The sequence below is a fragment of the Thamnophis sirtalis genome, unplaced genomic scaffold, assembly GCF_051295495.1.
Source record: "Thamnophis sirtalis isolate CommonGarterSnake01/CBP01778 unplaced genomic scaffold, rThaSir2_p1.2 scaffold_2, whole genome shotgun sequence".
NCBI lineage: Eukaryota > Metazoa > Chordata > Lepidosauria > Squamata > Natricidae > Thamnophis > Thamnophis sirtalis.
Genome location: NW_028261382.1, coordinates 1,962,993 through 1,989,398, shown reverse-complemented (window position 1 = coordinate 1,989,398; position 26,406 = coordinate 1,962,993). Strand labels below are relative to the sequence as shown.

At 47.1% G+C, this 26,406-nt stretch overlaps 2 protein-coding genes across 4 annotated transcripts; one reads left to right on the top strand and one right to left on the bottom strand.

Moving 5' to 3' along the window:
- The first annotated feature begins 1,964 nt into the window (after window positions 1-1,964).
- On the top strand, window positions 1,965-8,648 carry LARP6 (La ribonucleoprotein 6, translational regulator). Its single transcript, XM_087703980.1, has 3 exons — window positions 1,965-2,142; window positions 5,026-5,215; window positions 6,073-8,648. The coding sequence occupies exons 1-3, from the start codon at window positions 1,997-1,999 to the stop codon at window positions 7,132-7,134; spliced, it is 1,398 nt and encodes a 465-aa protein (XP_087560106.1). The 5' UTR covers window positions 1,965-1,996; the 3' UTR covers window positions 7,135-8,648.
- MAPDA (N6-Methyl-AMP deaminase) lies at window positions 4,701-26,153 on the bottom strand. Of its 3 annotated transcripts, XR_015695409.1 has the most exons (11): window positions 26,067-26,153; window positions 23,679-23,809; window positions 22,841-22,901; window positions 21,488-21,575; window positions 21,261-21,342; window positions 20,104-20,230; window positions 19,896-19,976; window positions 18,564-18,702; window positions 16,755-16,855; window positions 15,584-15,836; window positions 4,701-4,839 (listed from the first exon to the last, which is right to left on the bottom strand). XR_015695409.1 is itself a non-coding variant. In XM_087703981.1 (10 exons), the coding sequence occupies exons 1-10, from the start codon at window positions 26,124-26,126 to the stop codon at window positions 15,636-15,638; spliced, it is 1,071 nt and encodes a 356-aa protein (XP_087560107.1). In that variant the 5' UTR covers window positions 26,127-26,153; the 3' UTR covers window positions 14,860-15,635. The 3 variants fall into 3 exon arrangements, 2 of the variants coding, with proteins under 2 accessions (XP_087560107.1, XP_087560108.1); XM_087703981.1 differs by lacking the exon at window positions 4,701-4,839 and having other exon boundaries at window positions 14,860-15,836; XM_087703982.1 differs by lacking the exons at window positions 4,701-4,839; window positions 26,067-26,153 and having other exon boundaries at window positions 14,860-15,836; window positions 23,575-23,809.
- Between the last annotated feature and the right edge of the window lie 253 nt (window positions 26,154-26,406).

The following is a 26,406-nucleotide window of genomic DNA, read 5'->3' as shown; positions in this document are numbered from 1 at the left end:
AGTCAGCCTGCAGTGCTGCATTTAACCACTGCGCCACCTTGGCTCTGAAGCCACGATGGGCAGACCATCATGGTTAGCTTAGCATCCTTGCCCTAAAGAAGTCCCCCCCCCCGTTTCTTTTTTGAGATCCCGCAGCTGGGTTTGAACCCACAGGTTTCCCCTCGGGCCAAGCCCAGTTCGCAAGAAATGCCAAGCACGGATGGAGAGTTTGCTGGCCAAAAAAAAGCATCGACAGCTAAATCTCAAAGTTAGTTTGCTTGGGGTTCCCATGACCCGCTAAGCCAGTGTTTCTCAACTTTGACAACTTGAAGATGTCCGGACTTCAACTCCCAGAATCCCCCAGCCAGCATTCGCTGGCTAGGGAATTCTGGGAGTTGAAGTCCGGACATCTTCAAGTTGCCAAGGTTGAGAAACACTGTCCTAGACACTGAATTGTTTATACGTGAATGCTGGCTGGGGGATTCTGGGAGTTGAAGTCCAGACATCTTCAAGTGGCCAAGGTTGAGAAACGCTAAGCAATCCGAGACTCCGCGCGCTGCAGGAGACACGCAGCTGGCCCAGATTTCCCTTGTGCAAAGTTGCATCCCCAAGAATCGCTAGGCACACGGGTTGAGAGTCCCGTCTCCACGAAGCCCTGGGAGTCAAAATCGGATTCGTCCACCGGTGGGTTTGCCTTCTGCAAGGCTGCAGTTCCCCCACCCCCCCTGCAATAAGCCGAGGTGAGCGCAGTGGTTAGAGTGCTGTACTGCAGCCACTTCAGCTGACTTGTTAGTTGCAGTTCAGCGGTTCAAATCTCACCGGCTCAAGGTTGACTCAGCCTTCCATCCTTCCGAGGTGGGTAAAATGAGGACCCGGATTGTTGGGGGCGATATGCTGACTCTGTAAACCGCTTAGAGAGGGCTGAAAGCCCTATGAAGCGGTATATGTCTAACTGCTATTGCTATCTATCTATCTATCTATCTATCTATCTATCTATCTATCTATCTATCTATCTGTCTCTGTCTCTGTCTCTGTCTCTGTCTCTGTCTCTGTCTCTGTCTCTGTCTCTGTCTCTGTCTCTGTCTCTGTCTCTGTCTATCTATCTATCTATCTATCTATCTATCTATCTATCTATCTATCGATCTATCGATCTATCGATCTATCTATCGGATTGTTGGGGGCAATATGTTGACTCTGTAAACCGCTTAGAGAGGGCTGAAAGCCCTATGAAGTGGTATATAAGTCTAACTGCTATTGCTATCTATCTATCTATCTATCTATCTATCTATCTATCTATCTCTGTCTCTGTCTGTCTGTCTATCTATCTATCTATCTATCTATCTATCTATCTATCTATCTATCTATCTATCTATCTATCTATCTATCTATCTATCTATCTATCTATCTATCTATCGGATTGTTGGGGGCAATATGCTGACTCTGTAAACCGCTTAGAGAGGGCTGAAAGCCCTATGAAGCGGTATATAAGTCTAACTGCTATTGCTATTGCTAATAAAAAGCCTGTCCAATGGCCCATTGACAAAGACGGGGGCTAGTAAATCTGCTCCCTGCCTTAAAAAACACCTTTCTCCATTTCTGATGCAGGGAAAGAGAATATTCCGCCTTTTCAACATTCCCCAGGAGATTCCACGTCTTCTAGGGGAAGGGATGGGTTTTAACCTCCGGCAAGCCCAGCTCTGAATTGCCCACCGCTGGGTTCGACCTTCTGTAAGGCTGCAGTCCCGTCCCCCCCCCCCTTGCAAGCCAAGCCTGGACTCCGCTGGCTCCAAAGGACGCAAAGCGGGGACCACCTCCCTCCTTGCGCCCGGCAGGCAGGGCTGATGCGCGGCGTTCCCCCGTGCAGAAGAGGGGAGGTCTCCGCTTGCCCCGCCGCCCCCAGCCCTGCCCAGCATCGGAGGAGGAGCGCGGCGGAGGCGGAGGCGGAGGCGGTGGTGGACTGGCTGGCTGGCTGGAGCCGAGGGAGGGAGCCGCTGCGCCAAGGCCGGGCTGGAGAAGGATGGCGGAGCCGGAGCCCGCGGTACAGATCCGGGTAGCCGAAGCGGAGGACGAGGAGCCGCGGTGGTCGAGCCCGCCGGGCGGCGGCAGCTGCAGCGAAGACGACTACGGGCGGGGCAGCGGCGGCTTTGGAGGGGACAAATCCAGGTAAGGGGCATCCCAGGGACTAGCGCCTTGCTCTCGTTTGGATCCCGGGGATGCCCAGCGATGGAGGGAAGTGGGGGGGGGGGAAATCCCGGGAGGAGGGGATCCCCTCTTGCTCCGCCAGGGCAGCCTTGGAATAAGAGGAGTGGGTCCCCAAGAGCCCCCCCGCCCACTGCAAAAAGGGAAAGGGGAGATGCAGCCCCGGAAGCCAGAATCCAGCATGGGCTACGAGGCTGCCGGGGGGGGGGGGGAAGGGGGGTGCATGTATGCGTGGGGAGGGGTCTGCTTCAATGCCCGAGGGGCTGCCAGATGAGTGTCGTTCTGAGTTGGGCAGCCTGGGCACGACCCTCCTCTCTGCTGGTGGAGAAAGTCCCAAGGGACCTCCTGTCAATCAAAAGATCCGGGTTTGGTTGCTCACCTTGTGGTCCCCTTTCTGATCTGCTTTGGAGTCCCCTCCTGGCACGAGGTCTGGGGTTTTTTTCCCCCAGCTCTGCAGGGAGATCCTTTCCGGATGGGATCTCCATCAGAGGGAGCTGCCTTAGCTAGAGGTCCCGAGCAAGAGACCCAACAGACAAGAGTTGGATTAACCCAGTTTGTTGTCAAACCATCTTCTCTTCCCCACCCCCCCAAGGAAGCTTCCCAGCTGCTGGGATCTCTAGCTTCATCCTGGCAGATTTTGGAAAGCTTGATTGGGTCAAACTGGATCGGTGTTTGGAAGAGAGACTAGCAAGGAAATTAGAGGGAGGGTACATTTTGTTAAAAAGAAAAAAGGGAGCCCCCCACCCCCGTGTCCCATGGTAGCTCAGCAAGTATATGGTTGCTACTCATTTAGCGACCAAAATTATAAAGGTTTTGGGGGGGGGAATTACTTATGACACATCCTGGCATCATCTATGTCCGTCTCTATTTATCTCATTATATATTGGGCTGAAAAACACCGATGCTTCCATGCTCTTAGGAAACCAACAGGCCCCTTCAGAAAGAAGGATGTTTCCCTTGGCATCTTTCTTTCCAGCCTGGCCATTTCTAGGATATGGGCCCCGAGGTGGTGGGTGGTGGTATGTATTTTCTCTAGGGGAGGAGTAGCCCAGGAAAATGAGACGCTGGGCATCCCCATGTCATTGGCAGAAACAACAACAACAACAAGGAAGAGCTGGTTTGATTCTTTGCTCCCCCTTTGCAAGGAGGAGAAAAGATTTTCGTTTCAGCCGACTCTTCTTCTGCCTACAATCCTGCTGGGAAACAAAATTCTGTTTCTGACATTTTAATATCTTTTGTTGGGTTTAAAAGCTGGGAAAGGAGAGCATCTTTTCTGCCCGAGTTGCAGGGAGGGAGGAAGAATGGGCTGGGGGTGGGGGGGCTTTCCTCCCCACCCCTTCAAGGCTCTCCCCTCTTATATCCTCAATCCAAGCCCACGTGGGCATCCTGTGCCAAGGCTGGGCCGGGCCCGAGAGCTCGCCTGTTGCAAATTCGGACGGATGTTGCAACAGCCCTCCTTGGCCCCCTCCTCTCCCTCCTGAGCCAGATGCTGGGCAAGCAGCCGGGAAGGAGGGTCCCATCCCCACCCCACCCCTGTCCACCCACTAGTCCTAGGAACCATGCCGGGAAGGGGCTCTCCTGCTGACTTGGCACTGGGGCGGGCAGGAGGTGCTTCGGCTGCTGGGGAACATCTGTAATCCGACACTGGGGAGGAGCATAAGCTGCCCTGCCCCACATCTGGTTCTCGGCAAAGCTTCCCCCTGGCTCAACAACCATCCGTCTGACTCAGCTGCTGCTCTGGAGTTTTCTTTTTTGGGAGGGGGAGATGGACTTTTCCCTCCTTTAAGCCAAAGCTTGTGGGTCCCCCACCCCGAATTCTCCAGCCTTTCTCATTCTTGGACAGTTGAAGGGCTGGGGGATTCTGGGAGTCGAAGTCCACCCTTCTTGAAAGAGGCCAAGGTGTGAGAAGGAACTAACTCAGTATTTCTCAACCTTGGCAACTTGAAGATGTCCGGACTTCAACTCCCAGAATTCCCTAGCCAGCGAATGCAGCGGCACCATCTTGTTTTTTGGTTCTGCACATGCGCAGAACAATTTTAATTTGACTGCACATGCATGCGCAGCGGGCACATGAGAAAACCGGCAGTAGTGTTTGCCGGAACTCACCCCTGCTTTGAAGGTCACACAGAAGGGGATCAGAACGACCCCGGGTCCCTGCAACCGTCATAAATACGAGTCAGTTAGTTGCCAAGCGAACCAATGTTTCATCCTGCGACTATGGAAAATACTGCAATAGTGGAGTGAGAAACAATCATGCGTCTCTTTTTTCCCACACTGTTGAAAGTTTCACTAAACAAAATCGTTGTAAATTGAGGATTACCTCCTATCCTCCCTTTAGTTGTTTTATGCCTTTAATTCCCTTTCCTTCCCAGGTCAAAATGTTCCTTTTGCAAACTTCCCACACTTTTTAGGCACGCTGTATTTTATTTTTAAAGATGCACCGTTCGTTGCAAAAGACAGCGATTGTTCCAAAAATATTTGGGAGTTCGGGATGCCCAGAGACCAGAGCGAAATTTGTTTGGATTAAATATAGAGAGAGAGATATTTGTTTTTCTGCTCACTGCTGGAAGCCCGGCTGAATTCTGCAGACTGTTTTCACGCCTGAAAACACCATCGAAGCACGTTGAGCAACATTTGAGGAATGTGGAAAGGAACAGATTCCTGGAAAGGAAAACCACACATACGTTTTTTATTTATTTTGCCAGTCCATTTTATGTAATCTTTTCTACATTTGTTACGGAGAACGGATCCACATGAGCCTGATCTGTTTATTATTATTCGTTCCTTTCCTGGGCTATCCTTATCCTCTCTTTTTTTTCTTCTTCTTTTCTTTCTCCCCTTTCCCAGCGAGAATGACGGGGATGACTCATCCCCTGCTTGGAAGCCCCCCGAGCGCGACCTGATCCTGAAGCTGGTGGCTCAGGTAGAATATTATTTCTCCGATGGCAACCTGGAAAAAGACGCTTTTCTCCTGAAGCACATCCGGCGGAACAAGATGGGGTACATCAGTGTGAAGTTGCTCACCTCGTTCAAAAAGGCAAGCGCTGGAGGATCCACAGCTCTGCGGCCTGTGGTTTGGGGAGAAAAGAACCGTAGGAGATGACCAGGCTGAGCAGGAGGGAGGGTTCAAATGTGTCATCTGTCACGAGTTCCTGCGTGCCCACAACAGATCGAAATCCAGCCCAATTTCAATGCCTTTCTTATCTCCCGCTCATTTCCCTGGACTGTTAGTTGGCCAGATTCTTTTTTTTTTTAATTTTGGGCTTGGGCTTTTTTTTTTTTAATAAATTATTTATTTATTTATTTATTTCCAAAACAAACATATGTTGTAAAAAGTATATCAGCTGGCTACAAAAGGCTTTTGTGCATCTCTTCCACCGTCATCGAATATAATTCATATTAATTCAAATGTCTTAACTCTCAAATATTTACTATATTAGCATCATCATACCTCCACTTTTATTTGACTACAGTTATTTAAACATCCTTCATCCTTAAATATACCAAGATTCAATCCATAACCACCACATGCTGGCATTTCATTTACTTATTTATAAAATCCTCCATTAACATTAAGTCCTCATATTCTGTTTTAGCTAAGCATCCATAATATTTAAGACCAAAGATTTCTAATCCTCCACGTATATAATTTATTATCCTTATCCTTTCTTTATTTAATTATATCCTATATCATAGCATTTCCCCCCATTAGTTAAAATTTAACTGTATATAGTTTTGTTTTTATGATAATTGTTATTGTTATTAATAATCTTTATATATAGTCCTATATATAGTTGTTGTTGTTGTTGTTGTTGTTGTTGTTTTGATGCCCGTCTGTGGCATCTGTGAATGATTCTGGTCTTTTGCTCAAGATGGCCTCCTCTTTCTTTCCAGATCAAACAGCTGACCCGGGATTGGAGAACCACGGCTTACGCTCTGAAATATTCCGACGTTCTGGAAATGAATGAAGATGGACGGAAAGTCCGCCGAAGCACGCCGGTCCCCGTCTTCCCGAGCGAAAACCTCCCCAGTCGAATGCTTCTGGTCTACGACATCTCCCCAGCTCAAGACCGGCGCCCTCCGGATGACGGACAGGAGAACGGAGAAGTCCGGGAGAAGGTCATGGAGCATCTCCTCAAGGCCTTCGTCCAGTTCGGGGCCATCTTGTCCGTCCGGATTCTCAAACCCGGGAGGGACCTTCCGGCGGACGTCAAGAAGTTCAGCGGCCGCTACAGCCCGGTGGGGACCCAAGAATGCGCCATCGTCGAGTTCGAAGAGGTCGACGACGCCGTCAAAGCCCACGAGTCGTTCTGCGTCGCGGAGAAAACCGCCATGAAGGTCATCCTCATCGGGACGAAGCCTCCAAAGAAGAAAGTCGCCAAGGAGAAGAACGCGGAGAAAAACTCCGCCAAGGATCCGGGCAAGAGCCGTTCGATGAACAGGAGAGTGGAGGAGCTTCAAGACGTGGGCGAAGACTTGTCGGCCAACAGCTCCTCGGATCCAGACAGCGACCCGGCCTCTCCCCGGCCGAGGAGAAGCAGCTCCTCCAACAGGCTGAGCCCTTCGGCCTACCCCAACCACCACCTGAGCCCCAACGTCTCCCCGAGGTCAAGTCCCTGGAACAGCCCTTCCTCCCTGCGCAAAACCTCCCGGATGTCCCCGCTGGCGGAGCACGCCAGAGCCCTTCTCGGCACCAGCCCCGAGGCGTCCAAATGGCCGGCTGATTACTCTTCGGACAGCAGCATCACTCCTTCCAGCAGCCCCTGGGTCCAACGCCGGCGGCAAGCTCGGACTCTGGCCCAGGAGAAGGCCCCCGCGGGCAGACCAGAGCCCAGCGTCAAAATAGCCGCCCCTGCTGGACTGCCCGTCGGGGTCCTACGTTTACCCAGGGGCCCGGATGGAACGAAGGGCTTCCATAACAGCCACGAAAGGAGCAACGTGGCCAAGAATGTATAAACTCTTGTTTTGGAGTGGGGTTTGCAGGTGCTCTCCGAAGTTTGGTTGCTGGGGGTAGCCCTGGTGGTGTTACCTAGTTGGGTTATGAGATGTCTGCAAGAAAACCACCATGCTCAGAGAGCACCAAGGACCCCATAGTCTGCCTCCTCCTCCTCCTCCCTGCAAACCCCACTCCCTTCTAATCCTGATGGTGTTACCTAGTTGGGTCATGAGATGTCTGCAAGAAAACAACCAGGATCAGAGAATCCCTCATTTTAATCCTGAGCTACAAATATTCTCCTTTATTGGTACTGATGATGTTACCTAGTTGGGTCATGAAACGTCTAAAAAAAAAACCAGTGCTCAGAGTGCACCAAGGACCAAACAGTCGTCCTCCTCTTCCTTCTTCCTCCCCCCTCTTTCTCCTCCTCCTCCTCCTCCTCCTCCTCCTCCTCCTCCTCCTCCTCCTCCTCCTCCTCCCTGCAAACCCCACTCCCTTCTAATCCTGATGGTGTTACCTAGTTGGGTCATGAGATGTCTGCAAGAAAACAACCAGGATCAGAGAACCCCTCATTTCAGTCCTGAGCTACAAATTTATTCACCTTTATTGGCACTGATGATGTTACCCAGTTGGGTCATGAAACGTCTAAAAAAAACACCAGTGCTCAGAGTGCACCAAGGACCCCACAGTCCTCTTCCTTCTTCCTCCTCCTCCCTGCAAACCCCACTCCCTTGTAACACTGGTGACGTTACCCAGTTGGTCACGAGACGTCTGTCTACCAGAAATCCACCAAGCTCAGAGAGCACCAAGGATTCCTCCTTTCAACCCCGAGCTGCAGAAATTCTCCTTTATCGTAAAGTTCCGTTTTTATTCCGTGTGGACACATTGCATCGTCTCCAATCGCGGAGTTCATTGCCTGCGGGATACAGGCAGCCCTTGACTCACGTCCATTCATGTAGAAACCATTTGAAGTTACGACGGTGCGGGGGGGGAAAAAAGGGACTTATGAGCAGTCCTCGCAGTTAACAACTGTCGCAGTGTCCCACGGTCACATAATTGAGACTCTGAGCATTTGTGGCGCTCCGGAATTACTGGGACAAGCCAAGTCATGGGGGGAAGCCAGATCTATATAATGACCATGCGATTCGCTTAATGACGATGGGAAACGATCGTAAAGTCATGCATGGTTCAACCTGATGTCTCACCTTAATAACTGCATTGCTTAGCAACACAAGTTCCGGTCCTATTTTCGGACGTAGGATGAGGACGACCTCTATCCCTCCCGAGCTCTTGGCACGAGAATGGTCCTTTCCTTTTCCAACAAAAGCTTTTTGTATCTCCATTGCTTCTCAGGTGTTGTCCGAAGCCGCCTTGTCTGCCCTTAAAAGTTGAATTGTTACTGCTGTTTTTAATGCCAGCCGCCGACAAGCCTTTTCAGTGTTTATCTTATCAATGTCTGTTTTGAAAAACAATCCGTGTGCAAATATATTTAGCAAGGGCAAAGCCCGAGGTTGGCTTTATCCCACCAGTGATGGTTGACGTCCTTCTCTCTTGTTCTCTTCTGCGGCTTTTGAAGAACTCAACTCTCAGTCTTTTGTCTCGTGTCGGGAAGACGCTTCCTGGCCTAGAAGCCAGGCGGGGAAGGGCATTTTGGGTGGCATGAATTAAACAGCACCTGCTCTTCAAACCGTCTCTCGGGCTGGATGGGCCGCAGATTCTGGTGCTGGAGCCGAGAGGTCCATGACGATTCGTAATAGCTTTAAAAAGAGACAAAATTAGCAGGGGAGGAAAACATCCCCAGGCTTTTATTACAGGAAATCCGTCTTCCTTGTGAGCCTGAGGAAGGGTTGGGGGGTGGGGGGAGAAGAAGGGAAGGAGGAGAGGAGGAAGCGAAGGGGAAAGGAAAAGGAAGAGAAAGGGGAAGGGGAAAAGGAAGGGAAGGGAAAAAGAAGGGGAAGGAAAAAAGAGAAAGGAAAGGAAAAAGGGAAAGAGAAGAAAAAAGGAAGGGAAAGAAAAAGGGAAGGGAAAAGGAAAGAAAGGAAAGGAAAAAAGGAAGGGAAAAGGAAATTAAGGAAGAGAAAAGGGAAGGGGAAAGGAAGGGAAGGGAAAAAGACGGGAAAGGGAAAGAAGGGAAAGGGAAGAAAAAAGGAAGGGAAAGAGAAGGAAAAAGGGAACGAAGAAAAAAGGAAGAGAAAGGAAAAGGGAAGGGAAAAGGAAAAAAAGGAAGGGAAAAAAGGAAGGGAAAAGGAAAGAAAGGAAGAGAAAGGGGAAGGGGAAAGGAAGGGAAGGGGAAAGGAAGGGAAAGGGAAGAAAAAAGGAAGGGAAAGAGAAGGGAAAAAGGGAAAGGAAAGGAAAAAGGGAAAGAAGAAAAGAGGAAAGGGAAGGGAAAAGGAAGCAAAAGGAAAAAAGGGAAGGGAAAAGGAAAGAAGGGAAAGGGAAAAAAGGAAGGGAAAGGGAAAAGAAAGGAAAGGAAAAGGGAAGAGAAGGAAAAAGGAACGAAAGGAAAGGGAAAGGAAGGAAAGAGGAATGAAAACAAAGAAAAGGGAAGGAGACACCCATTGGAGAATGGTAGAATTCAGGTTTCTTCAGTCATTTAAATTTAAAAATGTTGTGCTTTAGTAGAGAGATTAACCCCAGCCTACGGTGGTCCACATCTCGGGCCACAATGCTTAGGCAGCCCTGGGTACAATCCATTGTGAGATCACTGCTCTTAGCAATGGGGTGGACATACACAAACACACCCACTGGCATCCCAATTCACATACAGGGCCAGCCAAGGATAGAAGATGGCTTATTGCTGCTACAGGTTAGAGTTGCGTCTGCTTACCCCATGGCTGGCTGGGGAATTCTGGGAGTTGAAGTCGACGGGTCTTAAACGTTGCCACAGTTGGAGACCCCTGTGGGTGTCCAGCAAATGTGTTGAGTTCGCTGATGGTCCCACCTGCTGTGGGGATGCTGAAAAGGACCTGATTTGGTGGCCAGGTTTCATATCTTAGCGAATTCATCCTTTGGGCCGGCTGGGTGGAATCAGGATTGGGATTTCTTGTTAGATCTTGGGTTTGTCCGAATAGGTTGGTTTTGGTGAAAAAGAGTGGGAATTTTAACATCCCATGGACCTTTGGGGTTTTGTCATTGTTTTGTTTCCTTTTTTAATTTTTTTTTATTTTAAACACATAAACACATCAACAGAAACAGACACATGACTTAAAACAACATACGAACAAGAAGTTCCATCATATATCATACAGCAGTTCCGTATCGGTTTCTTTGCAGTTAGTGTTTTCCCTTCTATACGTTTCTATCTTGCATTCATGGTCCCCTTATTCGTTATCCATTTTTATGTACAATTCTATATTTATTTATACTTAGCTATTTATAACCAAATATTGTTTACCTATATTGTGCTTTATATTCTTACTATCGTTTATTCTCTTGCATACAATTATAGGTATACATTCACCTAGTTATTCTTTTTCTTTGCCATTCTTATACTTTTGTTATTCCATTTAAAAGGTTATAAGGTATAGTTTGGATTGCTTTGTTTACCATCCTTCGCACCTGTTGTAACGCCACCTTATTTTCTCTTTCTTTTCTTTTCTCCCCTCCCTCCCTCCCTCCTCTCCTTCCCCTTCTTCCTTCCCTTACCTCTCCCCTACTCCTACCTTCTTTCTTCTCCTTCCTACCCTCTCTCCTTCTCTTTCTCTCTTCCCTCCTCTCCTTCTCTTTCTCTCCCTCCCACCCACCTCTCCTTACCTCTTTCTTCTTCCCTTACCTCTCCTACGCTCTTCCTCTTCCTTTCCTACTATCTCTCCTTCTCTTTCTCTCCCTTCCACCCTCTTCTCCTTACCTCTTTCTTCTTCCCTTACCTCTCCTACGCTCTTCCTCTTCCTTTCCTACTATCTCTCCTTCTCTTTCTCTCCCTTCCACCCTCCACTCCTTTCCTTCCTTCTTCCCTCCCTTTCTTTTTCTATTGTTATAGGTGTCTCTTTCAAATCCCAGTTTATGTTTTCTTGGGGATGGTATTTCCACAAACACATTTTAGTTTCATATCATTTCCTTTTTTCTCTTTCGTTCTACAGTCTATATGCCAGCTATTGTCCTGGTTTGATTTCACCAATCTTAACCCTCTTGTTTTACTCATAACTATTATTTTTGAGTATTGTTATATTCTTTCATTGCTTTTTGTTTCTTTCCTCCATCCATCTATACCATTTATCCCATATCTGTTTTGTTTCCCGTAGACCACTCATTCCTCCTTACGCCATTGCTCCGGACTACACCTCTGATAGACCTCCGAACCTCTACTTTCCCAGTCCTGTAAGTCTTGGCCTTTCCTCGTCCTCCTTGGGGGGTTGGTTTCTTGAACCTCTAGAAGCAGCTGAGCAGTCTCCCTCAACTCTAGATTCCCCCGGATCTCAACTCCCAGAATCCCCAGTCACGTTGGTTGAGAGTGATGGGAGATGGGAGATCCACACCTCTGAAGCTCCCGATTGGAGAAGACTGTTCCAAGGCCCAGAGGACTGGACACCAGTGGGAAGATTCAACCGTGTTGGGTTAAAAATTAGACCAGTGTTTCTCAACTTTGGCCACTTGAAGACACCGTGGTAGGTGGACGTCAACTTCCAGAATTCAACCAGCCATGACTTCAAGATGTGTTGGATGTCCACACAACTCCAAGAGGCCAAGATTGAGAAACACTGCATCAGAAGAGGGTCAGGGGTCAGCTAACTTAAAGACTCAAAGAGCCATTTGGACCTGTTTCCCATAGAAAACACCGGGAGCCACAAAGGTCCTAACCGGAAGCCCCCTGTTCAATTCTGGAGCTGACCGGAAGTTCAGTTCCCCCACCATAGAGTCTCCTCCTAGCGCGGCATCCTTTCTCCTCTACCTGTCATAACCGAGAGCCCTATCAATTGTGGAGACAACTGGAAAACCCTCCCCTTGCCATAGAGTCTTCTCCTGGCGCACTGTGCTTCTCTTCCTCCCCCACCTTTCAAAATTGTGGCGCCGACCGGTGACGGAGCCGCAGCAGAGGGAGGAAAGAGCCACATGCGGCTCCAGAGCTGACGCCCCCGTTCTAGGTCCAAGGATTCTGCCTTGAGCAGGCGGGACATAGAAGGATCTTCAACAGCCCAAGTTTTGCACCACATTGTAGCTAACCGTAGCCCTCCAGCTCCGCGGTGTCATGTTCTTTGACTTAGTTGTGGTGTGAAGGATCAAGACATGAACCCGGTATTGTTGAAGGAGATGCTTTTCCCGAGCTCACCTCAGGATGGGTGGGTCTAAAGAGAAGCAGTAGAACCTTTGAAGGACTTCTTCAAAGCTTGGGTTGTCCCCTTTCCACCAGGTTTATTATGAGGAAGTATCAAAATATCCACCTTGGTTCCCGTTTCTATTATTTAAACAACTGGTTCTTAAAAAAAATGGCTCTTCTCCAACACAAGGGAGTTAATTTGCTTTCTTCTCCTCGAGATTGTAGACAACTACGGTTACATGAGAGAAGCGATTAAACAGCGGGGAGCAATGATCATTGATGGGACTCGGGAGACAGGTAAAACCACGGTGGGAGGTTGAAACGTTCACCTTGGAGACTACCTGGATATTCCACATGGATCCGTAGCAAAACTTGGGGTTCTCCTTTCCAGGACCAGGCCGTGCCTGGAATCAGAAGTGGATTAATTACGTCAACGTGATCAACTCCATCAATCCTTGGAGAGCAGCTGGGAAACCATTCGGTCAGTGAGGGCCTCTTCTTCTCTGCCTCCCATCTTCTTCATCACTCATGGGTGGAAAGACACCTTCTGATGATCCCAGGCTTCATTTGCACCTTGGCGAGAAGGCCCCAATCGTGGCTAATCTCTAAGCCAGGAATGTCTCCAAACTTGTGGCCTTCAACTCCCAGAATTCCTCAGCCAACTTTGACTTGTGGGCTTTTAACTCCCAGAATTCCTCAGCCAGCCATGCTGGCTGAGGAATTCTGGGAGTTGAAGTCCACAAGTCTTAAAGTTGCCAAGTTTGGAGAGCCTTGCTCTATAAAGGGGATTACGACTGGTCCTCACACTTATGACCATCGCAGTGCGCTTGTATGCCATTTACAACAATCGCATGTGATTCCCCCCTTTGCGATCTTCCCAGGGGGCTGAGACAAGCAGAGTCAAAATAGGGGGAAGCTGGTTTCATTTAATGACCAAGAGATTCACTTAATGACTGGGGAGGGGGAGAAAAAGCTTATAAAATTGGGTCCGGTTGATATAACGGCTCACTTAAGGAATCGCATTGCGTAGCGGCAGAAAGTTCCGGCCTCCCTTATGGTCATAACTCAAGGACCACCCGTATTTTTCTACCGATTCTAGTTTCCCGGCTGTTGCCTGTTATATCATTCTCTTTGGCCCTTTGCAGTGTGCGACCGTCACTGGCTTTGGACTTCCTGAAAAGCAAGGGAAGAAAAGAACGAACGAACGACAGAAAATCCACGGGAATCTCCTGTAAAACTTTGGAGACTTTTATTAAATTTGCCAGTTCCCAGGTCACTCCAGCAGGCCAGGCTAAATTGGATGCCAGCTTTTCTCTTCGAAAACTTTGGGAGGGGGATTGGGTGGGTGGGGGAGGGCAAAACTGGGAAGGTGTTGGAGGAAAACCCCAACTTTTAAAGGGAGGGGACATTCGGAATTGGGGACCGTTTTCTTCCATATATTGTGTTGTTTTTTTCCCCATAGATTTATTCTCTGTATCATATAAGCTAAAGGTTCTCCTTGCACATCTGTGCTAGTCGTTCCCGACTCTAGGGGGCGGTGCTCATCTCCGTTTCAAAGCCGAAGAGCCAGCGCTGTCCGAAGACGTCTCCGTGGTCATGTCGGCATGACTAAACACCAAAGGCGCATGGAACACTGTTCCCTTCCCACCAAAGGCGGCTCCTATTTTTCTACTTGGAATTTTTTACCTGCTTTCAAACTGCCAAGTTGGCAGAAGCTGGGACAAGTCACGGGAGCTCACTCCGTTACGCGGCGCTAGGGATTCGAACCGCCGAACTGCCAACCTTTCTGATCGGCAAGCTTCAGCGTCTTAGCCACTCAGCCACCATGCCCCAATTTCTTCCATATATTGTGTAGTTTTTTTCCCCATAGATTTATTTAACGTCCCAGAAAACTTAAAAAAGTATATGAAATGGAAAAGTAACAATGTGGGAACTAATAGAAGTGATAAAAAGACAGGGAAATGATAAAACTCCAGGGCCCGGATGGGCTACCCGCAGAATTTTTAGAACCGGGGAGCGTTAAGGATCCGTCTCTCCATCTTCCCTCCGGAATCCGGAGGCCGCTGAGATACAAAGATATGGAGGGGGAAGTTTAAATTCTCATTTTGTGGATATTGTAGTCTTTGTTTCTAGAAGAACCGAGGTGGCGCAGTGGTTAGGGTGCAGTACTGCAGGCCACTTCAGCTGACTGTTATCTGCAGTTCAGCGGTTCTAATCTCACCGGCTCAAGGTTGACTCAGCCTTCCATCCTTCCGAGGTGGGTAAAATGAGGACCCGGATTGTTTTGGGGGGCAATATGCTGACTCTGTAAACCGCTTAGAGAGGGCTGGAAGCCCCATGAAGCGGTATATAAGTCTAACTGCTATTGCTATCTATCTATCTATCTGTCTGTCTCTGTCTCTGTCTCTGTGTCTGTCTGTCTGTCTGTCTGTCTGTCTGTCTGTCTGTCTACCTACCTACCTACCTACCTACCTACCTACCTACCTACCTACCTACCTACCTACCTACCTATCTATCTATCTATCTATCTATCTATCTATCTATCTATCTATCTATCGGATTGTTGGGGGCGATATGCTGACTCTGTAAACCGCTTAGAGAGGGCTGAAAGCCCTATGAAGCGGTATATAAGTCTAACTGCTATTGCTATTGTTTAAGAGAGCTACAAGCATTCAACAGCTCCTCTTCGCCCCAAGAATAAGAGAGGGAACCCATATTTTGACCACCTAACCGTGGGGATGCTACGACGGTCCTAAGAGCGAGGAACGGGGCCTTAAGTACAAACAGTCCTCGTCTTAACCACAGTTCATAAATTACTACGGGACTGGAAAAAAAGGACACGTCCTTTTTTCCTCACTTAACGACTGACACAGCCTCCCCGCGGTCGCGCGATCAACATTCAGGCTCTTGGCAAACTGAGTCATGTTTACGACGGTCGCAGCACCCCGTGTGTGTGTGTGTGTGTGTGTGTGACGTGATTCGCTTTTTCGTTTAACAAATGTGGCGCTAACTGAACAACGGCAAGGAACCCGCAGAGCCGGCGTGGCAAGGGAAGTCGCAAAAAGGGGACAAAGGTCCGCCCGTGTCTCACTTAGCAACCTAAAATTTGGGTGTTGGCACAACTGTGGTCGTAACCCGAGGACCGCCCGCCCATGCCCGTTGCCGTCGCAACTTTGAACCGTTGCTAAAGGGAGGGTTGTAAGTTTTAGGACCACCTGTGTCGATCCAACCCTCCACGGATCCCACCACGCATGTCCCGGGGGCCTCTCAATGACGTCCCTGCAGCAGGACCGGCTTCAGCGTCCGCCATCGCTCCTTCAGCTTCGTCTTCGTGTGGCCGCAGGCAAAGACGTGGTCGATGGCCTGGGAGGAGAGCGCCCAGATTTGCTCGTCGGACAACTGGAAGGTCTCGGCCACCAGCTGGTACTCCGTGGACAACTCGGTAGCAAATACGCCTTTGTCGTCCGTCTAGGAAGGAGACAAAACTATGAGGAGCCAGACCTTCCTTCTTTGGGGGGGGGGGTGCAGAAAAGGGGGGTTTAGCAAAGAAAACTCCTAAAGGTGGAGAGTGTAGGTAGCTCGGGGTGGACACGAGGGGTCCTTACCACTCTCTGAGCTGGGATGTTTTCTTTAAGACGTTTCATGACCCAACTAGGTAACCTCATCAGTGCTAGAAGAAAGGAGGAGGAGGAGGAGGACAACAACAACGAGTATGGGACCTTAGCGCTCTCTGAGCTTGGTGATTCTCCTCAGACATTTCATTACCCAACTAGGGAACATCATCAGTGCTAGAAGGTTGTGTGGAGAGGAGGAGGACTGTGGGGTCCTTGGTGCTCCCTGAGCTGGGTTGTTTTCTTGAAGACGTTTCACGACCCAACTAGGGAACGTCATCAGTGCTAGAAGGGAGGAGGAGGAGGAGGAGGAGGAGGAGGAGGAGGAGGAGGAGGAGGACCAGAACAAAGAGGACAACAATGACGATTACGGGCCTTAGCGCTCTCTGAGCTTGGTGATTATCCTCAGACATTTCATTACCCAACTAAGGAACATCATCAGTGCTAGAAGGGTGTGAGGAGAGGAGGAGGAGACTGTGGGGTCCTTGGTGCTCTCTGAGCTGGGCTGTTTTCTTGCAGACGTTTTCATGACCCACACTAGGTAACGTCACCAGTGCTAGTCAGTACTGGTCATCGCTAGCACGGATGGCGTGACCTAATTTGGCTCATGAAACGTCTGGAAGAAAACCGCCAATTTCAGAGAGCGCCAAGCATCCCTCGAGCAAACGCCTGGGTTCTTTTTAAGGGCTGGAGGAGTTTAGGCAGCCATGCGGGGCCCGTAGCATCCCAAAAGAAGGCCCTGCCGTGTCCCCAGGAGAACCCAAAGACCCCTTACACAAAGGGCCACGGGATGACCCAGGCGGTACCAGAATCCGAAATGGTGCTCCGCCCTGGAGGGAACCGTCTCCGCTTTCAGGTTGGACGTCAGGCAGAGTTCTGGAGGGGGGCAAAACAGGGATTTAGTGCAGTATAAAAGCCAGTCCACAAAAACAGGTGGGTAAAAAAAAAAAAAAGGCCAGTTTAGTTCATTACTTCTCAACTTCAGCAGTTTCCAGATAGACGGACTTCAACTCCCAGAATTCCCCAGCCCGCATTTCAAACTTAACACCTCCCCAAAGTGACCTCCAATTCCTAATAGTGCTTTTCTTAGCACAACATATCAGCTTGCCCAATAGAAGGAGTGGGGAGTGCGGTTCCTTTCTTTAAAAAAATGTTTTTATTCAACAGGGTGTGTCCCCCCCATTTTTTTAAACACAAATATCATCTTTGCAACATTTCCACATCAGTAAGCCTCCATTATACTCCTTTTATGCGTACATGTATACATATATGTATGTATGTATGTATATCTATGTGTGTATGTATGTGCATGTATGTGCGTGTATGTGTATGTATGTATATATGTGTATATGTGTATATGTATATATGTATATGCTATGTATGTATTTATGTATATATGTATATGTTATGTTTGTATTTATGTATATGTATATGTATATGTTATGTATGCATTTATGTATATATGTATATGTTATGTATGTATTTATGTATGTATGAATGCATATGTGTGTGTGTGTGTGCTCCATTTGTGCTGATAAATATACATATACATATACACACACATTTATATATATACATATACACATACATACATACATACATATACATACACATACATATATATATATACATACATATACATACATACATATACACATACATATACATATACATACACATATATACATACATATATACATACATATACATACACATATATACATACATATATACATACATATATACATACACATATACATACACATATACACATACATATATACATACATATACATACACATATATACATACATATATACATACATATATACATACACATATATACATACATATATACATACATATACATACACATATATACATACATATATACATACATATATACATACACATATACATACATATATACATACATATATACATACACATATATACATACATATACACATACATATATACATATCCATATATATATACATACACACACACACATTTTTCATCTATTCATATGGTAATTTATGCTTATATTTCTTCTATACCCATTACTCTTTCAATGTACTTATTTCTATACATCTCATATCATTCTATGTACATATATTCCTCTGACAACTATTATTCTTTACTATTTTATATACAATCTATCTTACATTTTTTCCCCCTTCTTCTTAATTATGCAGCTTTAAGATCGTTTTCCAATTTCTTAAATCTTTTTTCCCTTTAATGCTTTCTTATTCTTTACATCTTTCCTCTAACCATTTGTTCCATAAATTCCATACTAAGTAGCACTCAGATTCTTCGTTCTTTATTTCTTTTGTAAATCTGTCCATTCTAATACCTTTTTTTAAAATCACATTTTCTTCTGTTGGTGCATTTTTGTTTTTCCAATTTTGTGCGTATATGATTCTTGCTGCAGTTACTACATCCAGTATTAAGCATTGAATTTGCCCCCCCTCATAATTCCCTGTAATTATCCCTAATAGAAATAGTGGAACGCAGTTCCATCATTCCCCACCCAGCCGACCCAACACCCTTCGCCCAGCTTCCGCCCCAAGTCTTTCCTTGCCTAGAGGTATCCTCTTTCGCCTCACGAGATCCACCAGATCCTGCGTGGCCAATTCTGATGTTTGAAGAAACGTCCCGTGTCCGATTCGGTCGGGAGAAAGACCCAGAAGCAGCCGAGTTTCGTCCTCCTGTTTTGGGATCTGGAAATGAAGACGTGTTGTGAGGTTTTATGACCCAGCTAGGCAACATCATCGGTGCTAGGCACTGTGTGACTTACTCCTTTGCCTTCTTCGAGATCTTCTACTTCTCAATCTAGTCCACCAACTAGAAGAGTGATCACCAACTGGTGGTCCCTGGTGGACCCCCTGGTGGTCTGTGAGGAAATTTTCGTGGGCTGCAGAAAAATTATTGGCATTTTTTACACTGCACTAAATCAGGGGTCCTCAAACTACGGCCCACCTGGGATGGATAAGTGCAATGGACGCTTGTGTTGTCAGGTTTCCGAAAGATGCCCTAATTAATTCACGAGCCTTAAGCCAAGTTTCAAAAGAAAACCAGTCACTTATTAGGAAATCCTGGCAACTTGATAACAGACATGCCAACGCTTTATGAGTTAAGTGTTGCTGTAGAGTCTCCCCCTTTCGGTGTCCTTTTGTACATGTCGGAGGGGGGCAGAAATTCTGACTTGGGGTCTGCTTCAACCTCCTGGTGGGGGGCTTTGGGCGAAGGCTGGAAGGAAGAGCCACTGGTGGCGAAGAGCCGGAGGGCCTCGTTCCAGTGGGACTGCATCACGGCCTGGAACTGGCTGACCATCTCAGCCCGCTGAGCCTCCAGGCGCCGGCACCTGGCCTTGTACTCCCTCCAGAGGTCTTCCCTCTGCTTGGAAAGCTTATGCTCCTAGTCCTCAGTGAGGTGCTTCTGCTGAGCCTCCTTCTCAGTCAGATCCAATTTGAACTGAGCTCTTTTGCCAACTCTTTCTCCTGGAGGCTGCTTAACTCCAGCAACTGCTCCCTGTTGGGGCCCTAAGGAGCCCGGGCGGGCAGGCGCGGAGTGGCGAGTAGAGGTTGGCAAGGCACCCCTCAACGTGACATTGAGTTGGCCACACCCACCCAATCACATGACCACCTCGCCACACCCACCCAGCCAGTCATTAGGCAGATCATATTAGTGGTCCGCGGGATTTAATATTATGAATTTAGTGGTCCCGGAGGTCCGAAAGGTTGGTGACCCCCCCTGATCTAGAAGATGCCCTGGTGATCTCTCTCCGTGTACAGATGTGAGCCAACGAAGCGCAGAGCTTTCTCGGGGTGACCAGTCCAGTGCTCAAACCCTTTTAATGAACCTTCTCACCCGAAAACCCAGAAGGATGCTCGGCCGGCATCCAAGCCGTTACCTCTGAGAGATGCAACGACAGCTTCAAACCAGCTTTCTTGGCTTCCAGAAGGGGCTCCAAGAAGTCCTGGGCACGCCCCGCCTTCAAGATAAGAGAAAAGATCAAGTACAGCCCCATAAAATAATGATCTGACAGAACCTGTCCAAAAAATAAATGAATAAATAAACCCCGCCTGTCGCTTAAGATTTTACTTTCTGAGAAAGCTTACTTTCGGATTTCCACTCAGGTCCAGACCAAGGACCACACCGTCGGTGGAGAGCAAAAAATCCCCCGCCAACTTCACGGTTTCCTTGGCCGCAGCTGCCCCCTTGCTTCTGTCCACCGAGACGAGAAACCTGGAACGTATATTAAAAAAAAAACACTCACTGGGAACTTGGAAAAGCCAGGGATAGCACCAAGGAAGCGGGGAAGTTTTCGTTCCGGCCGAGGTTTCCCCAGCAGCACGAAGCCACGAATCCCCGTCCCGATAAACCCCCTTTTATTTCATTGACAGCGAATTCCTCTCCAGCAAAGTCTTTCCTCTCCCGCAGCCTTTCAAGATAGTTCACCAATACCGACCTTGATCAGGTTTGGAGAGCGGCCAGGCTGATATCTTTCAGACGCCGCAATACTTGGCGAGAATGCAGGAATGGACTAATTCCCTCCTGCAAACTCCACTCCCCTTTCGCTCCTCTTTTATTTCCCCTGGGAGGGGCCATTCACCGTCCACTTGTGGCCTTCCTCCCAAGTCGACCCCTGTTCCTTAGCTGCTCCCTTCAACTGGCAACACTGCGCATGCGCACACTGGGAACAGGCTCCAGCTGTTCTTCCGCCTCACTGATGTCTGACTCCGAAGGCAGCTGATAACTGTCAGACGTCCCTGGTCCCCCTCTCTGCCTCCGACACAGAGCCCTCATCCGAGCCTTCCCCAGACTCCAGGACTGGCCCATCTTCCTCCCCAACCTCCCTCCCTCCCTGTCTGAATCTGCTGTTCAGCTCCGCTGGCGGGCCACAACAGTTTTAAATTTGAAATTTTTAATTGATTTCTGAATATTTCAGAGGCCAAGGGTCTTCAACCCTTAGCCTCTGAAATATTTTGGTTTTGGACACACGATAAACAGTTAAATGGTTTTTTTTTAAAAGCAAATGGAGATGAAATGCAATATGAGGATTTCCCCGCTGGAAAGAAATAGGGGGGCATCTAGTTTGGGTTCCGTCCAGTCTCCGCTGGGAATTGGGTGTTACCAACTGGTCAACTTGGGCATTAAGTGTAGTAAGCTACGATTCAGCCGTAGTCGCTGAAAAACACACATCCTGGGTTTCACTCAATGCCCCAAACAAAGCAATTTTGCAACGTGAAACTGGACTCTTGAGGATCTAACGTACCTCACATCTATATCCAGTCCGTCTTCCTGACTCTGCTTGATGCCCTCAAGGACAGCTTCCACGTAGGTCCGTTTGGTCATGCCTGCAAACGAGGGAAAACAGATCATTTCCGGCTGCCAACAAGGAACACATTGGAGATGTACCTCTGGAGATGGTTTCCTTCAAAGCCAGCCGAGAGGACATTTCAGGAAGAGGAGGCGACTTGGAGAAGCGCCGAGGAGAGTTACCTGTGCTTTTCTCCTCCCTGGGCGTGCTCCTTAGTTCGAGATACTTGACTCCATCTGCAGCAAATTCTCGAATGACGTCTTTGGTTACCTAAATAAAAATAGGCCGGGATGGATTCAAAGGAGGCTACGATGTCTCTTCTACCGGCTCTTCTGAGTACCCCCAACCGATAGAATAGAAATAGAATAGGAGAATAGAGAACAGAATATAGAACAGAATAGAATAGAGAATAAATATAGAATAGAAAAGAGAATATAGAATAGACTAGAATAGAGAATATATAATAAAATAGAATATAGAATATGGAATAGAATAAAATAGAATAGAATAAAATAGAATAGAATAGAGAATAGAGAATAGAATGGAATAGAGAATATAATAGAGAATATAGAGAATATAATGGAGAATAGAATAGAATAGAGAATAGAATAGAGAATAGAGAATAGAATGGAATAGAGAATATAATAGAGAATATAGAGAATATAGAGAATATAATGGAGAATAGAATAGAATAGAAGAATAGAATAGAGAATAGAATAGAATATATAGAGAATAGAATAGAGAATATAGAATAGAATAGAATAGAATAGAATAGAATAGAATAGAATATATAGAGAATAGAATAGAGAATATAGAATAGAACAGAGAATAGAATAGAATAGGAGAAGAGAATAGAGAAGAGAATAGAATAGAATAGAACAGAGAATAGAATAGAGAATATAGAATAGAATAGAAGAATAGAATAGAGAATAGAAGATAATAGAATAGAGAATATAGAATAGAATAGAAGAATAGAATAGAATAGAGAATAGAAGAGAATAGAGAATATAGAATAGGAGAATAGAATATAGAATAAAACAGAGAATAGAATAGACAATATAGAGAATATAGAATAGAAGAATAGAATAGAATAGAATAGAAAATAGAATAGAATAGAATAGGAGAATAGAATAGGAATAGAACAGAGATTAGAATAGAGAATATAGAACAGAATAGAATAGAATAGGAGAATAGAATAGAATAGAAAATATAGAATAGAATATAGAGAATAGAATAGAATAGAGTAGAATATAGAGTAAAATAGAGAACATAGACTGGACTGGAATAGACTAATTTATTGGCCAAGCGTGATTTATCTTTGGTGCAGATGCTCTCTTGTGTACATAAAAAACATGAAAAGGCACATTTGTCAAGAATCCTCAGGTACAAACACTTTAGTGATAGTCAAAGGGTGCAATGTAATAAACACAACATTATCCAAAACGAGAGAGACCTTCCCCCACCAAAGCCAATGATGGAGCAGCAAAGGGGCCTTTTCAAAGGTTAACCCGGGATCTGGGTTCAAAATACCTTACCATTAATATGTCTTCGGGTCTGCTGGTCATCTGGTGTATGAACTGGAACATGTCGAAACATCTGCATGGACAAACATGTGTAAGAACCACAGCAACGGGCAGAAGCTGGGAAACATACAGCAACCAGCATATAAACAGCCGTCTTTGACTTACGGCCGCAATGGAGACCCAAGATAATTATGTTGTTAACCGAGACAGTTGTTAAGTGAGTTTTTGCCCCATTTTAAGACCTTCCTTGACCCCGTTGTTAAGTGAATCACTGCGGTTGGTAACTTAACGACAAGGTTGTTAAGTGAATCCGGATTCCTCGTTGACTTTTGCCTGCCAGAAAGTCGCAAAAGGGGAATCACAGGACCCCGGGCCACTGTAACCGTCGTAAGTACGAGTCAGTTGCCAAGCGTCTGAATTTTAACCACAGGACGCTGGGGGATGCTGCAGTGGTGGTTAAGTGTGAAAAACAGCCACAAGTCACTTTTTTCAGCGTTTGCCGCTGTAACTTTGAACAGTCACTAAATGGATCATCGTAAGTTGAGGACGATTTGCATTTACGACAGTTGCAGCATTGTGGTGTCCTATGATCGTTTTTGTGACCGTCCCAGCCATCCCCAGAGAAGCAAAATCAATTGGGAGGTGTGGGGGGGGGGGGTAAGCTAGATTCTCTTAATAAACACTGTCTTAATAACTCTGTGATTCACTGACTAACAAACTGTGGCAAAAAAAACGGCACGACTCACTTAACGACCGTCTTGCTTGGGAATGGAACTTCTCGTCCCAAATGTGGCCATTAAGTTGAGGACCAGCTACGTGGTCTCCAAGGTGCCCCTGAAGTAGGACTCACTCTTCCAGAGTCCTTTTCGACCCCTTGTCAATCACGACCATTTCCTCTCCGATCCGAAGGTGGGTTTTTTGGGCCATCAGCTTCTTCATGGTGGCAGCGCTGATGGAGCCATTTAAGTGGGCGTGGAGCTCCTAAAACGGAAAGGGAAAGGGGTTTGTCTCCTTGGAAGAGTCCCGGGAAGAGAATTTGCCCCCTCGGGAGTTCTCCACGCTGATCTTTTCCCTAAAAAAAAGAAGCATTTAATTCTACTCCCAGTGAACTTTCTAGTACTGCATTTCTCAAACTTGTTGACTTTTGGATGTATGGACTTCAACTCCCAGAATCCCCCAGCCAGCCACGCTGGGAATTACAATCCATTCATCTAAAAGTGCTTTATGGGTGTATGACCTCATAACTGAGGTCCAGCCCCACTAAAATTGAGTGCATGATGTGTTTTTTAACCTGCTTTCTCTCTATTTTATTCTTTCCTTTTGTATTCTTTTTTAGCTGTTTTTATGCAAGCCGCCCGGCATATAAATTCATTAAATTTACAATTTAATTTACAACTTACAATGAGCCAGGAAAACTCCCTACTTTGGTTCCTTTATCTATGGGGCCCTGATATTCCGTGTAACAATTTCTTCTAGGTTGTCAAGAACATCCCTAGCTTTGAAACCAAGAATAGAAAGCGGAGACACAGCAGCGAGATAACATTTGCAGTTAATGCCATCCAGGTATGAAGATTACCATTAGAAAGCAACTCCTTTCTGACAGTCTACTCAATAATATAAACAGAAACCAAATAACAAAGCTTAGTCCCTTAATAAATGGTTTTTTAGCAGTCTATCACAGCAGAAGCCAACAGCAAATATCGGTTTAATCAGTTAACAATTATAAATAGTAATGTAAGGTTTTTGAATTCAGCTCAGAATCTGGTCATTCCAATGAAACTCTGAACAGGAGGCTACTGATAATCAGTTGTTTTTTTTAATTTTCTGCAGAAAGCAAAAAGACTTGATGGCATTTTTGTCTCCCACCTTAACAGAGCAGGTAGAGAGGGAGAAAAAAAAACAGGTGTGAGCCTCATCATCCGTGGAAAAACACCTTTTTGTCAAACTTCTGATAGTTTTACAGATCGTCATAGTGTTAGAAACATTATTTCATGCTACGCAAACCTCACGATTTTTCTCAGCGCACTGAAAACAATGGACCTTAGAAGAGGAAAGAAATAATACTTTTTTGGGGCATATAAGGCAGAGAGCTTTGTTAGGGAAAGCTGAACACGCATTTCAAGTTACCAGCAAGATTGCTTTGCAGAAATCCACTTGTTACTTTGCTATGCTAAGCTTGGCAATTCGCTTAGAAGTTTTATCTATGAGGTTGGCGCCTTTAGGTTACAATGGAGCTTCTCTCGACAGCAATTTTAACAAAAGCTGAATTAGGTTACACCTTGCGTATGCTCTAAATCAGTGTTTCTCAACCTTGGCAACTTGAAGAGGTCTGGACTTCAACTCCCAGAATTCCCCAGCCAGCAGAGCCCCACCTCTAGGCCACTGCACCACTTAGAGCAGTGTTTCTCAACCATGGCAACTTGAAGATGTCCGGACTTCAACTCCCAGAATCCCCCAGCCAGCAGAGCCCCACCTCTAGGCCACTGCACCACTTAGAGCAGTGTTTCTCAACCTTGGCAACTTGAAGATGTCCGGACTTCAACTCCCAGAATCCCCCAGCCAGCATTCGCTGGCTGGGAATTCTGGGAGTTGAAGTCCAGACATCTTCAAGTTGCCAAGGTTGAGAAACACTGTCCTAGACACTGAATTGTTTATACACGAATGCTGGCTGGGGAATTCTGGGAGTTGAAGTCCAGACATCTTCAAGTTGCCAAGGTTGAGAAACACTGTCCTAGACACTGAATTGTTTATACACGAATGCTGGCTGGGGAATTCTGGGAGTTGAAGTCCAGACATCTTCAAGTTGCCAAGGTTGAGAAACACTGTCCTAGACACTGAATTGTTTATACACGAATGCTGGCTGGGGAATTCTGGGAGTTGAAGTCCGGACATCTTCAAGTTGCCAAGGTTGAGAAACACTGCTCTAAATCCTCCAGGGGTCCTTTCAGTAACATAAGCAATTCATAATGAAAGCAAAGAGCTGATATTGATTCATATACTCCTTCAATTAAAAGATTGCTAGGTTCTGAAGCATGCTCAACCCCCGAGACCCTCCCGATGGTCACTGGGTGCCCCACGCATTGCAAGCAGCTGGAGGCTCAGCTGCCCTGTCCAGTCCAGCGGGGGGCAAGGGGACCCTCGGCTGGGGTCTCCCCGAGCTCCTTCCCCTTCCCTGGAGACCCCCCGACCCGCCACCCGCAGCTTCCCCACTCCAGGGATGCCCCCGGGCGGCTCTCACCACTTTGGGCAGCCGCTGGAAGAAGCGGGGCGCTCGCCCGGTTGCAGCCGCCTCCGCCATCGCCCGCAGCTGCTTTCCCAGGGCGGGACGGAGGACGTTGCCCGCCTCTCGCGGGCGGAGCTCGGGTGCCGCTTCTCTGCAAGCAGCCGCCCCGGGGAGGGTCCGCTTCCCATCTTCCCCAGCCACCTCTTTTCTCTCTGCGGCTGGCTGCGGGATTGCAACTCCCGTCGTTCCCGGCGGCTGGGGAGGATGGGAACCGCCGTGCAATGCCGTTGGAGGGCGAAGGGAAAGGCTGCAGGGGCGATCCCCCCCCCCACCCAAACCAAGGGAGCCTCGGTGG